The sequence below is a fragment of the Bubalus bubalis genome, chromosome 17 (genome assembly GCF_019923935.1).
Source record: "Bubalus bubalis isolate 160015118507 breed Murrah chromosome 17, NDDB_SH_1, whole genome shotgun sequence".
NCBI lineage: Eukaryota > Metazoa > Chordata > Mammalia > Artiodactyla > Bovidae > Bubalus > Bubalus bubalis.
The window spans coordinates 27,878,570-27,893,911 of NC_059173.1; the positions used below are offsets into that span (position 1 = coordinate 27,878,570).

The 15,342-nt window shown below is 60.5% G+C and overlaps 1 protein-coding gene across 38 annotated transcripts in view; it reads left to right on the plus strand.

Moving 5' to 3' along the window:
• The first annotated feature begins 240 nt into the window (after nucleotides 1–240).
• Nucleotides 241–15,342, plus strand: part of FBRSL1 (fibrosin like 1) — an 84,074-nt gene continuing 68,972 nt past the window's right edge. For 9 of the 38 annotated variants that reach the window (XM_025267858.2, XM_025267859.2, XM_025267875.2 and 6 more), the window contains exon 1: nucleotides 247–952. In XM_025267858.2, coding sequence (XP_025123643.2) covers nucleotides 674–952 — 279 coding nt within the window. In that variant the 5' untranslated portion in view covers nucleotides 247–673. Of the gene's footprint in view, nucleotides 953–15,342 lie in introns of all 38 variants that reach the window. The other 29 variants (XM_025267860.2, XM_025267868.2, XM_025267862.2 and 26 more) reach the window with 7 other exon arrangements.

The window sequence follows — 15,342 nt, forward strand, 5'->3', positions numbered from 1 at the left end:
TCCCACGTGCTGGGACGCCTGCCCAGGTGCGTGCGGAGGGGCGGGAAGGGGCGCGGCCCCGCAGCTCCCTCCCCCAAGAGGCGGGGTAAGGGCGGGGCGGGTCTGTGGGGCGGAGCGGGGCTTGGGTGGGGCGGGACCGGAGGCGGGACGGTGGGGCCAGGCTGAAGGGGCAAAGCGCGGCCTGGGCGGGGCCAGGAGGGGGCGGGGCGGGGCGGGGCTCACGTCGGCTCCGCTGAAGCGCCCACTTCCTCTGGCGCCGGCTGCCTGGCGGAAGTACGTCAGTTGTTATCCGCTCGGGGCGCCGCTGCCACCGCCGCCTCACGAGCCCCGGCGCCTCAGCCCCGCTCAGCGCCCCGCCCGCCTGCCCGCTTGTCGGGCCTCAGCCCAGCCCTCGCCCGCCGCCAGTCGCGCATGGGGCGTGCCCTCGGGGCCGCGGCCGACGGCCGCTGAGCGCCGGCCGCCCCGCCGATGCGCGCGGCCTCCCGCGCCGGGGCGCCCAGGCCGCGCAGGGCCCGGGGCTGAGGCTACCCGCGCGGCATGTCCGGCCCGACACGCCGCCCGCCGCCGCCCAGGGCCCGAGTCCGCGCGGACCGCAACAAGCCCGGCGGGGCCGAGTAGCGCAGCGGCAGCGGAGCGGGAGCCCGACGGCGCGGCCGCAAGGTCACCGCGCGCCATGGAGGCCAAGGTCCGTCAGAGCCGGCGCTCGCGCGCGCAGCGGGACCGTGGCCGGCGCCGGGAGGCGGCCCGCGACGCCCGCGACCAGAGCGCGTCGTCGGGGGACGAGCCTGAGCCCGGGCCCGGCAAGGAGAACACGGGCCTGCCCCGCGCGCCCCCGCCCCGCGCCGCCGCCGCGCGCCCCCCGCGCCGCCGCCGCCGCGAGTCCAGCTCGCAGGAGGAAGAGGTCATCGACGGCTTCGCCATTGCCAGCTTCAGCACGCTGGAGGCCTTGGAGGTAGGTGGGCCCCCGCGAGCATGTTGCCACGGAGTCGCGAAAAAGAAGCCCCTGGAGCATGGGCACAACCCACCCCCTTAGGGCTCCCAGGGCTGCGTGGGCCCCACGCGCCTAGAGGGTTGCTCCGGGAGGACCCGGCCCCCCCGCGGGGGGTGCGGGCCTGTTGGTGTTTTAAGGAGCTGGGGAGAAAAATCTCTAAATTATATTGTCCAAACTAGGGGCTGCCTGGCTACTCAGTCTTTTTCAATTGTGTTTATGTTGCCAAAATATCACTTGATTCAGTTCAGGATGTGCTAGGGAGGTGAGCACTGCTGAACTTGCATGGAGGCCGTGATAAAATGGATACTTGAGGGTTCTTCCTGTTCTCCTCCCTCTCCTCGAGGTTTCTATTCACATGGGGAGAGGGAGGATCATATTTTAGCCCCCTCTCTCTGCCACCGCTGTGTGCTGAGTGGTTATTAGGATGGCAGAAAATATTGCTTGTCTGGTTGAGTTATCGTGGACAATATTTGTTGAGCAAATAACGTCCCTTCTCGCTTGAAACCAAGTGAGTGGAGATGGAAATGAATGCTGTCAGAGCTGGCAAGTGGACTGTTCGGGAGCTCTTGTCTCCTAGAACTGGCCTGGGTAGGAATGGCGCCTGGCCTGGGAGTCCTGTGAACCCCAGTCAGCTAGCCAGCTCCTTCACCCTCCAGGGGCCCTAGACAGCACGTATTTTGGGGGACCAGCGTCTGTGGGGTTTGGGGTCCCAAGAAATGCTTAGTTAACAGCTCCCCTTTTCTGAGGAGTTGGGGGCCAGTGGCCTAGGACTCCCCAGTTTCAGAAGCTAAGCTTTGGGGGAGGGGAAGTCCCCACCCTGCAGGTCTCTGCAGTAGCCCCCTTTCCAGGGGTGCCCCGCCTCTGTGGAGAGCCTCAGGCTCAGGTGGCCCAGGAACAGGTTTGCCACTTTTTGTCTGGACGCGTGGATGCACCTGTGTCAGAGCCTGTGGTAACACTCTCCCAGGTCCTCTGTTGTGCTCATCTGGGAATCCTGGGATGGCTCCTGGGCCTAGGGGTCTTCAGCTAACACTCTCTGTCGGGGTGTGGTGGCGCAGGCCTAGGCTCTGTCCTGGGGAGGGGAGGCCCCAGGGCTGAGTTTTCAAGCCAGGTCCTGCCCTGCGGCCTCTGAGAGTGGATACACCAACCACCTTCCAGATGCGTAACCGCCCTGTCAGGTGGGGTAAAGACAAAAACGCTTACTTTGGCCTCCAGGGCCCTGCACCCCATCAGCTGGCCTCTGCCACCTGACATCCTCTTACACCAGCGTATCAGCCCCTTGCAGGTTCTGCCTCAGGGCCTCTGAACTTGCTGTTCCCTCTTTTGGGCTGTTCGGCGCCTTCATGTCTCAGCGCAAATGGCACTCAGAGAGGCTGTCTCTGGGCATGGCCTGAAGCAGCATCCCTTCCCCCCAGCTGTGCATCTCCCCTTGTTATTTCACACACTCTCTTTGTTGCCAGTTCCCACTCTTTCTGAAGCTGTCTGCTGTTTTGACGCTCCAGAACTTGTAGTTGGAAGAGAGCAGGCACCGAGTCTGTGTGTTTCCCCTGAGGATTCTAGTGCCCCCATGTTCCTGGAGTGAACCAGTGAGAGGAGAAACGGAGGTTCAGGGAGGCTGGGCCTTGGGTAGCTCAGCGCCCCACACACTGCCTGCAGTGGCTCTGGCTGTACCCCTCCTGCCTCAGGGGATACGCAGTGTGAGGGGGCTTCTGCAGGCTCAGACCAGCCCCAGCCAGATCGTGGTGAGAACGAGCTGCTTTCTGCTTGTCATTCACGCAGCCGCATCATGCAGGGCCGGCTCTACACACCTTTCTCTGCCCTTCTGAGCCAGGGAAGGGTCTGCCTGTCTTGGAAAGTACGGGGCTTCTGGACAAGTCAAAACTTCTGGATCAGCCTGCTTGTTTGGCCTCATTTCTTGCTAAAGTATAGTGGTTTTCCCCCAGAGTTCAGATAATTCATAATGAGGCTGAGTGACAGCACGCAGCGAACAAGTGCTCCCTCTACCAGGTGCTGTTCTGAACCTCTTTGTCCCCACTGCACAAATGGGGACACTGAGGCCCGTCGCTTGCTGTGTCAGGACCTCAGCATGCCCAGACTCAGAGTTCTGCCAAGCCCTCGCGAGTCTGTCTTATAGCCTCCATGTGGATGCAAGGTACCACCCTTGGAGCATAACCTAATATCAGGTGTGGGGGCCTGTGCAGAGTGCCAGTGTCCCTCAGGGCCTCCTTACCTTTGTCCTGAGGATGCAGGCCCCCACTCCCAGTCCCCTTCAGGCTCTCTATCCCTCTATGTCCTGGGAAGGCCCCCACCACCCTGAGTCCTGGGCAGGTCTCAGGCCTCCTCACCCTCTACCTGGTGTCCCTGTGTCTGCTCCAGAGGAAGGGTGACACAGGTGCCTGCCTCTGGGGCAGCTGAGAAGATCACTGGCCACCTCTGTTAAGTGCTGTGGACCCAGCAGGCGCTCCATAATGTGGTGGGGGTGTTGTCGACTGAGGAGGGGCCCCAAGTCTGTCTGGCTCAGGACATGTACACAGTCCTGGGGGTAGGGTTATCTCCACTGGAATCCAGTGTCTGAGCTGAGGGTGTGCAGAGGTCACGATCTGGGCGCGGGGTCGCACACCTAAGCCCTCGTCCCCTGTCGGCTTTCCAGTTTTCCATTTATCCAGGTGGGGACAATGAGCAGGTTGCCATGGGATAGGGGCCCTGTGGTTGGGGCGGCACAGGGCATCTTTTTCCCAGAGCTTTCCCTCAAGGCAGCCGGCCCTTGCCCTCCGTGTTCCTTCGTGTTTCTCCGGATCTGGAGAGAGCGTTTGGCAATAGAACCACTCTTCTGGTTTGGCATCCATATGATTCTTTGTTCATTTGCTTTTCAAACAGCAAAACACTTTTACCTGGATCGAGTCAATTTTTATGAAAAGGTATATTTTGAAAAAAGTTAGCACCAGACTCAGTCTCCTTCAGTAACTACTGTCCCCAGCTCCTGGCCTTTTCAGAGCATGTTATGCAGCTATAACCACACTTGTAGTCTTGTGCCTCTCCTTTTTGCAGAAGGAAAAGGTTATCTGCCGCATCTGTACATGTCTGGGACGTGTGTGTCCGGGAATAGAGATGGAAAGGAATACACCCAAAATTATAGCTGTGCTCACAGGCGACTTCCTTTCTCTAATTCTCTGTTTCTTATGTTTTGATCAACACGTGTAGCTTTTATAACCCACAAAATGTACACCTGAAGCTGTACGTGACCTGCTCCACTTAGAGTCGTGCTTGAGAAACCCTGCTCCCGCCTCCGACACATCAGCAGGTGGACAGTGGTGTGTGGGCAGCTGGTTTTGTCCCGGCCCCGCTGCTCCCAGACTTTGGGGCCGTCCAGGGGCTCTCTGTATGTTTCCCCAAAAAATAATGGAACCCTTCCCAGCTTGGGATGTGAGCCTTATGCCCGCTGAGGGGTGGGTTCAGGCCTGGACGTGGCCCCGTGGGGGTGGGAGAGTCAGTGCAGGGTGCCAAGACACCCCCTTTCCTGGGCCACATTGGGGAGGGTCAGTACTGGTGATCCCTCTGCGAGTCAGGTTCAGTCCCCCCTTGGGGCAGAGAGCTCGTGGTCTGTGCTAGCTCGGTGCTCAAGGCCAGGCGTGTGAGTTGGGATGTAGCCCCCACAGCCCATGGACAGAAGCCCATGCTGTCGGTTAACCTGGGGGGCCACGTGCCCAACCCAGCCCTCAGACGGGGACAGTCAGGGCTGAGAATACACAGATGATTGGGTGCTGTGAGGAGAGCCAGCAGCCAGAGAAGCCTTCAGCATGGAAAACGTCCAAGTCTCCAGGCCAGAGCACCTCCTCCAGGCTGCCTTTTGCTCTTCAGACAGGGAAACTGAGGCCCGTGGTGGGTGGGTGGGGCTTTGCCTGCAGTCACAGGCTGGAGTTTGGAACCTGCCTAGGATGTGTTAGGCTGCTCCCGCTGCCCCTGCTCCACAAGGGCCCACAGCTTGTTGTGAGGTGTGCAGCCTCCAAGGGGGACCCTGGCAGCCAGTGAAAGCAAAGCCACCGCATGGACCCTTGGCCCACCTGAGTGTCCACCAGCCCAAGGCAGCACCGGTTTTGCTAATCATGGGGTGGGAGGGGCTCTGGGCCCAGCCTCAGTCAGGCCTGGCGTCTCTGTACCATCACTATCTCCTGTTGTGGGGGAGACGAGCTTTGTGGGAGCAGTTTTGACAATAGCAGCTGCTGAGCACCTGTCTTGAGGACTTCCCTGTCCTCACACACCCACTTTGTAGAGAAGCAGATGAGGCCCGGGGAGGCCAGATCCTTACCCAAGATCTGCCCACCGCCGTCCCAGGCCACAGAAACTGCAGATCTTCCCCTGAATTTGGCTGCATTTTTCGGACACTCTTTGGGAAGAAGCTGAGCTTGAGCAGAGGGTGGTTCTGCCCAACATGTGAAGGGTCAGCCTTTTCGTGGGCTCCAGGAGCAATGCTGTGGCTGGGGCCGGCTGCCTGACCTCTGGGGAAGGGCCGACCCCCTGAGCACCGTGGGGATCTGCACAGGGCTGCACAGCCTGAGGCTGCACTGGGCTGCGAGGGCTCAGCCTTATCCCCCAGTATCACCCCATGTCCATCTCGGGAAGTAGGGTCACAGGGAACACTCCGGTGACACACAGCAGTGGCGGCAGCCAAAGTCCTGATGGATGGTGGCCTTGTCTCTGCTGGCCAGTGTGTTACCCTCGCCTGCTCGCAAGCACCGGTGAGGGTCTTGAGCCCCTTGTTGGGCTGGGCCGTTTCCTGGGCTCCCTTAGCTGGCTCACTGCCTTGTTCCCCTGTGACTGGGGCTTGTGTGCATGGCACTTGTGGCCTCAGCACCTCAGGCTTCCCTGTCTGTCTCACCTACACTGTGCCCAGCCCCTGTGAAGGCCATGTGGAGCTGATGACAGAGAGAGTGGTGGGTACCTGGAGGCTGTGCTCTGCCTGGGGGAGAGCATGACAGAAGAGGGGTTCCACGGCCTGGAGCCTTCCCTTCCTGCTAGTCAAGTTTGCCTGGGCTGAGCGGCAGCCTGGGCCGTGGGGCTCCTCCATGGCAGCTGCAGCGGCTTTCTCTCCGCCCTTGCTCTGGTTTCGGGGCCGTGTGTGCATGTATGTACTGTTGGGAGGGTGGGGGTCCGCAGCCCAGGTATGTGTATGCAGCAAATTCTGTTCAGGTGGGCAGTTCACTGCCTTCTGGAGGAAAGGTGCTGGAGTCTGGAAACCACCCCCCCCATGGGTGTGGGGGTCACCGAGCTGGGGGCAGCCAGAGTGACAGCAGTAGCGCACACTGAGACCCCTTGAGCCACGTGGTTCTCGTGCTCTGTGAGGAGCCCTGGGAGTTGGAGACCCTGTGCAGATGGGGAGACGAAAGCATTCACCTGGCCTCTCATCTGGGCCAGAAGTCCAGCTGCACAGGGGCCAGGCCCGGGTGCCTGCTGTGGTCACACTTCCTGGGCCGTGCTCCCTGCCCGCACCCCTCTGCCAGGAGTCCCTTTCTGCACATCTTCGGTGACCGGGAACCTGCCTCCCCGAGGAGACATCCCCAGGTTCAGTCTTCATGAGGCCTCTGGGGAGCCAGGCCACTGCCCGTTCAGAGGTTTCCAACACTGTGAGTCGTGTCACTGAACCATGGCCTCCCTCACCCAGCCTTCTTGCCTGGACTGTGCTTGGGATGGTCTCTCGCTGCTCTCAGTCACTGGGACCCAGGCAGTGGTGGCCCCGAGGCAGACCGCGTGAGGCTCACGTGGGTCTCCCAGGCCTCTGGAAGTGACTGCTGGCCACCAGGGAGGGCTCTGACCCGTCCTGCCCTCCTGACTCATTGAGCACTGGCTGCGTCTTGTGCCCCATGCCAGCTGCGGGCTTGGCTCCAGGCAGAGGAGGCGGACAGGTAACTAGACTCGCAAGAGATTGGAAGGAGGTGATGCGCTGTGATGACAGCATCTGCCATGAAGGCAAGGCAGGTACTGGGGCGGAGCTGGGGCAGGTGGGGCTTTCGGGTTAAGAGGCTGTGGAAGGTCTGTGAGGCCAGGAGGGGTGCGTGCGGTGACTGGTCACCGAGGTCCCCTGAGACGCTTTCTCCTTCCGGGAGCTGGAATCTGAAACCTGTGTGGAATCGAGTGCTTTGGGGAATTAGGGCAAATGTGGTATTTGGTTCCACTTCAGTGTGGAGAATCTTTTAGGACCCTGATTTGCCACAGTAGTTCTGGAAAGAAATCTCATTGAGTTTCCCCTTTTGTTCAGCTCACCAGGACTCCATGTGTGTGTGGGAGGAGAGCTGGTTTGGATCCTGGTGTGCACGTGGGGCTGGGGGGTGGGAGGCCGCTGTGCTGTGCGTGTGTGTATGTGGGGAGGGACCTTGACCTGGGGAAGCGTCTCCAGTGGCCCCGGCTCTGCTTCTCCCTTGGAACAGATGTTTAGGGCGGTCACCGCCCTCTGGACTCTGCACGGAGCTGCACATGTTGACCTGGCAGCTTGTGCTGGGGGAAGCAGAGCAGGCATCTGTGCACGGCACCTGTGTGACCCTGTCAGGGGACCCCCACCTATGTGCCATTGCCAGGGAAGTACCAGGGGACCAGAGCCCGGCCCAGTCAGTAGTGATACCGAAAATCACAGCAACAGGAACAACGACAGTCAGGGCCTTGGCTCACCTCGTCCTCCCAGCAGCCCCTGCAGCAGGTGTGTGCTGCTCCCATTGTCCTCAGTTTTCCCCTCTGAAAACTCAGGAGTTAAGTCACTTCTTAAATCTGCATGGCTGGCAAGTAGCAGAGCAAGATGAGAACCAGGCACAGGACCTAGGTCTGTGCTGTACCGGGGAGGGGCAGGGGACGGGGGGTGGAGGCCATGTAACCAGAGAGCGGCAGGGCCCCCACCTGTCCAGCCTGGGCTTCACCTCTCTGGCCCGGGGCTGCATGTCTGACCACCCTGCTTTTCCTGTCCTTTGGAGGGAGGGCCCTCACAGTTTCACACTGAGTCAAGAGTTGGCTCTGTGGGGATCAGGTGGGACCTCCAGACCAGCCTCCACAGGAGCTCCAGCAATGTGTGGCCATCAGCCATGTCCTGATCCTCTCTCCCTGCCCTGTCCCACTGGTTGCTCCAAATCTGACGTCTTTTGCCACCTTTGGTGCCTGGCAGTTGCCCCTCTCCCTGCAGACACTCTCCAGCCTTGGGGGAGGGCAGGGGTGTTCACAGTCCTGGCCTCAGGTCTCCCGCCTCTCATAAGAGCCAGTCCCCACAGGGACCCATAGGGTCTGCCACAATCCCATCACATATCTGACCTCACATACCATAGCTAACTCCTCTGGCCCGCAGGCTCGGCGCTGTGTGCTAATCCTCAGACCCTGGCAGGCCCCTGGCCAATGCTTTGCCCACATACTGCTCAGCCTGCCCTCACCTCAGTCTTGGCTCCACCTGCAGTCCCAGTGAGGATTCGTCAGACAGGAATGCTCATAGACTCATCTGGATAAAGCCAAGGGACCCTGACTCCTGAGATCACATCTCTGCCTGACCCAGATTCCCCAGGGATCCCCTGTCTGCTGTCCATGGAATGAACTCATGTTCCCCTCGAAGCCTGGCCCTGCCTACCACCTCACCTCGGGCCCTGCACCCCAGGAGCGCCTGCCACGGGGCCCTGCACAGCTCGCATCATCTCCCAGGAGCAAGCTCAGGATGCTTCTTCTGAGGCCCTCCTATCAGTCGGGGCAGCCCTGTGCCTGCTCTGGGTCTCACTTTCCTCATCTAGGGGTGATAAGGTGGAAGTACCTACTAGTGGTCATGTACCTCCCTATCTCTTCTCTTGAGCTTGTTTTTCTTCATCCCCCACCCACGCAGAACACAAGCATGAGATGGTTCAGCAGCAGCCGCCCTGGCTGCTCCCCTGCTGGGCCGGGTTGCAGCTGTGCTGATTCCAGGGCCAGAGGGGGAGCTCCCAGGACCACGAGCGTGAGAGGAACCGTGACAGTCCTGGTTGAGCACTGGGTGCACTGTCTGGCTGTGGAGGAGTGGGCGCTGAGCCTCTGGGGTGGGGCTCATGGCCTGAGGGGCCCTGAACAGAGACCGACCTCATGTCATTGTCAGAACAGTGGTTTGTGACCATTAAATCCCAGTGTAGTGCAAGTCAAGGGTTGGCCCGGGTCATGGGGGATACCCACGCATGGACATGGTGTTGGGTGGTGGCTTAAGCAGATCCACTGGGTGCAGACCTGAGCAGGTGGCTATCTTTGTCCACCGTCATACCTCCTCGTCCACCAGGCGCTTCCAGTTTCCCCAGACCTCTGTCTGCGTCATCAGTCATCTGTCTGACTTGTCTTGAGCCACAGGGTGGGTGGGTCTGTGTGTTCTGTTTCCAGGTGACTCTTCTCTGTCCTGATGGCAGAGGCTCAGTCAGTGGATATGGGAAGAGATGGGTACCTTCACAGGGCCTGGGAGGGGTTCCCTGCCCGTGTGCCAGGAGCTGGGGCCCGGGAGGCACTGGCCGAGGCTACGGTCATCCTGCTGGAGCCGGGCTCCTAACTCCGTGCCCTTGCCCATCTGCCCTCCGGTCATGCCCACCTCACCAGGTGCTCAGTGCCCTGTGCACACTGTGGGCGGGTGCTCGGGGTAGGCACTGAGGAGGAGCACAGTGGGACCAGGATGCAATGAGGCAGGTTCTGGAAGCTTCCAGAGCAGCAGAGGTGTCAGTGAGGACTTCAGGAAACAGCCCTCAAGGGCAAGGGGACCCTCAGGGAAACCTTGCCTAGAGAGTCAGCATACTGGGTGTGGGGCTGGGGCAGTGTGGGTGTGACGTAGGCCGGGGATGGGTCAGGGAGGCAGTTCTGACCAGGTGGCGCGGCTGGAGGAGAGGCTGGACCTGGCCCCACAGAGCAGTCAGGCCAGCTCCCAGTTCAGCGCCTGAGCCCAGACAGGTCCCAGGCTGGGGGCTGAGGTGCTTGTGGCCTTCCTGCACCTGGAGCAGGGCCCAGGGCAGGGCTTAGGGCAGGCGGAGGACCTTCTCAGCCCCCCTTCTGGCCCCCAGCCCCCTGTGTGGGCGGGGAGGGCCTCTAGCAAAGCCTGTCTAGATCGAGGCAGATCCTCTTGTGGTGGTTCACAGGGCCTTACTTCCCTGTCTCTCTAGGACTTCCCTGACTTTGGCACTTAAGTCCCATGTCCCCAGAACCCTCTTAGTCCCAGGCAGACATGGAGAGTTGGTCCCTTGGGGGTTGGGGGCATCGGATGCTGGTGGGCAGTGCAGAAGCTACTTGCTTTCTGGCTGAGGGGAGGGGAAGGGGTTACCTCCTGGGGAAAGACTCTAGCAGTAAGCCACGGGCTCCCCGGGTCACTGGGAGGAAGCACCTGCACATGGAGTCTCTGCCCCAGCGTGTGAACCACAGCCTAGAGGAGCAGGGTGGAGGGGCTGCGGTTTTACTGAGGTAAGCGGGTGCTGGAGTGTTGAGCCAAAACTTGCAGGTGAGGGGCAGCGAGCCATGTGCATGCCAGGGCAAAGGAAGCAGCTGGGCCAGAGCCCTGGGGCAGACAAGCTCTGATGGGAGATGACAGCCTGCCAGGTGAGCCGGGGGTGAGGCTCTGAAGGTAGAATGGGTGGGGCCCACACTCAGACTGCAGGCAGGTGGCATTTGACCTGAACTCCTCGAACCACAGAGAGCAGATGCCTGAACAGGAGTCGGAGAGTGCTGCTGGGGCCCTCGAGTCCAGGAGGTTCTGGGAGACAGGCAACCTCAGCCACCCTACAGCCCCCTGGCCCTGTCCCAGGGTGACATGGCCATCCCACAAGGCCTCCCTCCAGGAAGTGAAGGGGCAGGTGGGGTGGGAGGCGGTGGTGAGGTCTCGTGTGGGCCGTCCACTGGGGCCATCTGCATTCTCACCCTGCTGAGGGGGCAGTGAGAGTTGCCCAAGTCTGGTGAGGAGGGCTGAGCTCTGTGGGGTTGGGGTCCAGGTATTGGGGAACAGACCCCAACGTGGTTCACAGAGTGTAGAAGGGGGCTCCTGCCCAGTTGGAGAGAGGTGGCCACGCCTTTGCCTGCAGAATCCGTGGCCTGGAAGGGCCTGATCCACGTGGGAGCAAGCAGCCTTGGCCCCCAGCGAGGGGAACAATTCTGAGTCTGTGTTTGCCAGTTTTAATTACTTTTATCTCTTCATGGTTGGTTTATTGAAGCACAGTTTGAAATTTTATTGGTGGTGCATAGTATTAATGTTTAGGGGAGTTAAAAGTATTCACATGAAATTGCTACAGGAAAACCTAATCTGTGATTTCATAGCAGCTTGCCCCCTACCCCAGTGGTCCGGGGAGGGTCCGAGGGCCTGGTCACTCGGGGCCTTCACTGCTGATCTGTTGCCTCAGGCGGCCAGGGATTGTGCACCTCCGTGCCCCGCAGCGCTTGCTCTGAGGGCCCCCTGCGTGCGGGCGAGGGTGCCGGGGCCTGCATGGCCGCATCTGCCCGTGTGTGCTCGCAGGTGCGGCCCGGAGGCTCCGTGCTGACAGAGGGCTACCTGGACACCCCTCTTGAGTCACCTCACTTGTCACCTCTGGTGATGGCAAGGGCTGGCCACTGCCCGGGCTGGCTAGAGGTTCCTGGGTCGCTGGTGGACATGACTGCAGACCCTGGAGCACTGGAGTTCGTCCTGGCTCACCCTGCATCGTCACAGCCTTGGCAGTGCCTCGTTGCCCCTTTGTACTCGGGAGCACTTGTAGTAGCATCATTGTGGGCCTGCAGTGTGGCTTCAGAAGCAGCTGTGGGTAAAACCCCTGTGCCTGGGCAAAGCTGCTGCTCCAACCTCCAGATGAGGAAATTGAGGCCGGCAGGGCAGTGACCCTGCGTGTGCCCAGGCATGGCTGAGCCTTTTAAAGGGGCCCAGACAACCCCCACCACCACCACCACCACCACCACCACCACCACACTGGCCTCACAGGTGAGGGCAGCCCCAGCCTTGGATACCAGGGGCAGGGCTAGCTCGTGCTCACCAGCTGCACGCACAGAACAGAAGCCGGGGGAGCTCTGGGAGCGTTCTCAGGGCAGTGACTCGCTGTGGGAGCGGCGTCTGGACCCCTGTGAGCCCGGCTCCAGAGAAATCCTGCTGAGATGGCATTTTTCCTTCCAGGAGAGGAAACTGGCGGGGCTGTTGGCTTAGAGTTCATCCTCTCGAACCTTCAGGCGGGAAATGCTGTGGGCCTCTCTTAGAGCCAGGACGTGTGTGGCACGAGGCTGCCTGCCTGTGGAAGCCGGGGAGCCTCTGCACAGGGCCCACGCCGGGCACATGGCAGCTTGGCCAGGGCAGGTGGCTTTCCTGCTCCCCCACTCCTTCCAGACGCAGAAGGTTCTGTCCTGGGGCCCCATGTGCCACCGTGGGCTGTGGCTGGGATGGAACTGGACTGAGTCCAGTCCCGGGGAGAGAGGCACGGGTGTTTCAAGTTTTCTGACAATCTAGTTGTTTTTTAAAGAAAAATAACAGAAAAAGTGACAAGTTAGAACAATTCATGGTTGACATGTGTCTTTTTTACCACGTGAATGATGCAGTGGCCCGATATGTCTGGAGAGATGACCTAGAGTTTTCCTGAGGCCCTTCCAGAACCTGCAGAGGGGCTGGGGCTAGTGGCGGAGGGAGGGAGGGGTCCCGGCACGGAGTGGGTGGGGTCCCGGAGGAGGTTCTATCTGCAGCGCCCACCACATAAGTCACTCCCATGCTTGCTTCCCTTCCCTGTCTGTCCAGCCCATTTTGTCTCCCTGGTTCACAAATGCTTGTTAGAAAGACAGATCCCTGCCCCCACCATGTGACCCCTTAGAGCAGGTTGCCCCTACAGGTTTCATGGTTAGTGGTGGACTGTCCACACATTCTCTCCATATGCTCAGACTTCCATCACAGGCAGCCCTGTTCTCTTTCTGGGGCTCAGACGTGACGGCTCAGAGGTTATGCTCTGGACCGGAAATAGCCTTTGTGACTTTGGCCATGTGGGTCAAAAGTGGCCTTGGATGGCCCTAAGAAGGCCCTGAGGTGGGTGCTTGCTCCTTCCTCCCTGTGAGAGCTCAGCCCACAGTGACGCGTGAGGTGCGCACCTCAGGATCAGGACACACAGGGGCAGGAGGCTTACTCTTTTCAGGATGAAATGGTCCACGGGAAGATGGGGAGAGAAAGCTTGCCACTTTGTGTGGCAACAAGAAAGTCACAGTGCCTGTGTTGGGTAGGAGCGGGGCTCCAAAGGATGGGAGATTGGGTCCAGGGGCCCGGTCAGTGCAGCTGCAGTGTCCTGCATGGAGACTCCGCCCCAGACTCCTGTCCAGGCTGCGGGGTCTGAGTGTGTGCACGCCTATGTGTCGGGGGTTGGGGGGGGAGATGCCTCAAAACCCCGCCTCCTTATGTCTGTGGGCCCATTAGATGGTATCTGCCCATGCCTCCTGCATTGGTGAGTGCCGCGTCAGCCTGGCCACAGGTGCTCGGTCAGATGGGAGGGTATGTGAACAAGCCTGCATTTCCATCTGTAGACTGAGTGTGGCAGGCAGCTCCCTGCATGTGGGCCAGCCCAGTCCCGTCTGCCGAAGACCTACGTGGGACAAAAGCCCCTCCCTCCCCTGAGGAAGCCTTCTGAGTGGGGTTATGGCCTTTTCCACCTTCGGATGGGAGGCTGGGGGGAGGCGGGGACCCATGGGTGGTCAGTGAGGTTCTGAGGGGACAGACCTGCAGCCTGACGCCGGTAGACAGGTAGGGGTTCCAGGGGCCTCGCTGCTTTCCAGAGCCTGGGAGGGAACAGTTGAGTGACCAGGAATCTCTCTGGACTTCTCTGGGCCTTGGCCTCCGTCTGTAAAGGGGTTGGCGTTCATGTGTCATGGGCACACCAGGAGTCCATATGTATTGAGTACCCTGCGTGTGGGAAGCAAGCCGCTGTGTTCACCAGTGCTTTCTGTCAGTGGAGGTACAGCCTCAGTGTTGTTCTCCAGGGAAGTCCATGGCCATATGCAAGGCCAGCTGCTGACTGCTGTCAGACGTCAGAGCCTCCTTTGGCCTCCCTCCCATCCCCAGGAGACAGGCATGCACCTCTGAAGTGGCTCCTTCCCTTCCACTTGCTTGTCTGCATTAGCCTTCTCTCTTTTTGGGAGTCGTGACAACTCGCCTGATGGGCCCACTCCCTCCTGATCTGACCCCAGGTGCCTGGAGCCAAGTTGGCATACATTCGGCACTCATTGCCACTGTAATGAGTTGGCCTGATTCCTATGGGAGGGGCAGGCGCGGAAAGTCCTGGGATCAGCAGGGACTCTTGTCGGCAGGGCATGAGGTGGGGAGTAGCCCCTTCTGACTGAGACAAGCTGGTGCCCTGGGGGGTTCCAGAGGTGGCTGCAAAAGTGCAGGTGACCTGTGGGTGTCTCTGGGGTCCGATAGCCCAGTGTGTGAGTGTGGGAAAGGGGCTGTTCTGCACCCAGCAAGTCTGGGTCCCCCTTGCTGCTCAGGCAAAATCTGCCTGTGGAACTTTGGTCAGATCCACAACTGTGGGCCTGGCAGGTCATCAGTGGGGACCTGAGTTCCAGGCTGGCAGGACTGCTGCGTGGCATGGTGTCTGACCTCACGGATGTCCCAGGACAGGTGCCCCACCTGTGGCCCCCACGGCTCAGCTGACCTTTAGGAGCCCCCATCCCCACTGGGACACCATCCCTGTCTCTTCCTGGTACTCCTGAGTTGACATTGAGGATAGGGCAGGGGCGTGCAGGAAGGTGAGCGTGCCAGCGCTTGGTGAGGGGGCAGGCGTCACAGGGTGCGACATGCTTCTTCTTGAGAGGCTGTGGATGGCATTTCACTCCCCACATCCTGCTCGAGGTCTGCGTGCCTGTGGGTTTGGGCCTGGGAGAGGGGAGGGGTCTGTCACCACTGCCGTGTGCAGCCGTGGAACGGGGTGGTCAGTCAGCCTGCAGTTGGACGTGGTTGCCCCCGGGCCGGGCCACAGGCCACACCTGACAGGGCAGTCAGGGTGCCTGGAGGGACAACTCCCAGTCTGGTTGGTCTCATCGGCGCCCCTGGTGAATTCTGGAAAGTGTGGGCCCCGCTCACTGGGTGGGAAGAGGGACGTGGGGAGTCTTCTTGAGGTGGCTGCGGACCTTGAGTTGGAGGACCCCACCCGCAAGCACAGCACCTCCTGTTTCCTGTCTCCAGTCCAGGGGACCAGAGCAGATGGGGACCTCGTCCTTCCTGCCACCCGCTTAAGTGCCTGGGGACACTTCTTGCAGGGCCGTGGGATAAAGTCACCATTGCGCTCATTCAGGCTTTCCTCCTCCTCTCCTCCCTGGACAGATGCTCTTGGGGTCTGCTGAGTCCCTTGTTGGCGTTTCCTTACCTCTCTCTTACACAGCCCAGTGGTGCTGGAGCT